General features: G+C 48.1%; 1 protein-coding gene across 1 annotated transcript; it reads right to left on the reverse strand.

Annotated features, from left to right (window-relative positions):
* Nucleotides 1-321: 321 nt before the first annotated feature.
* T265_16248 (hypothetical protein) lies at nucleotides 322-534 on the reverse strand (the record flags this gene model as incomplete). The annotated part of the gene is made up of 1 exon (XM_009179823.1): nucleotides 322-534. A coding segment is annotated over one exon (105 nt), but the record flags the coding sequence as incomplete, so codon positions are not given.
* Between the last annotated feature and the right edge of the window lie 29 nt (nucleotides 535-563).

A 563-nucleotide genomic window follows, 5' to 3' on the forward strand; every position in this document is an offset into this window, starting at 1 on the left:
CAGGTTTCCCAAGGAGACCTTGATGCTGTAAGTAGGATGCTTCAAACGAAAAGTGGTAGAGCCATATCATCGCGCTTCGTTTATTCACAAGAATCCAGTTTCAGACAACCTGTTCGGAAAGTGAAGCAACTGATATAAGACTCTCCATCGCGCCGTCCACAACGAATATGCTCGTTCTGACCAATGAAGCCTAAATCCGGTCCTGCAAGTGCTTAACGCTCGGGGCTGTGCAGCGGTAAGAAAAAGCCAAAGTGGTTAGGGATCTGAACGGGCAGTGATCAACACCAACCAGTCCGGTGAAGTACAGTGAAACGCTTACCTGACTGCATTCCAGAGCTTGTTACAGAAAAAGCGATATCCCTGTACACGTAGGATGTCCAGATTGATGTTTCGTCCTTGTTTGGTGTAAGCACAGAGAGCAAAGCGCAACGCGTCCGTCCCACATTCAGGAATACCTTTTGGGAAGTCTTTGGCCTGAGCCTCACATGCACGCTTCAGTTCTCGAGGATCTAAATTGCCAGTTTCAAGTTGCTTCTGCAGGGCTAAAGGACAGGAAGAAAACC

Source organism: Opisthorchis viverrini (assembly GCF_000715545.1).
Source record: "Opisthorchis viverrini unplaced genomic scaffold opera_v5_9105, whole genome shotgun sequence".
Classification (NCBI taxonomy): Eukaryota; Metazoa; Platyhelminthes; class Trematoda; order Opisthorchiida; family Opisthorchiidae; genus Opisthorchis; species Opisthorchis viverrini.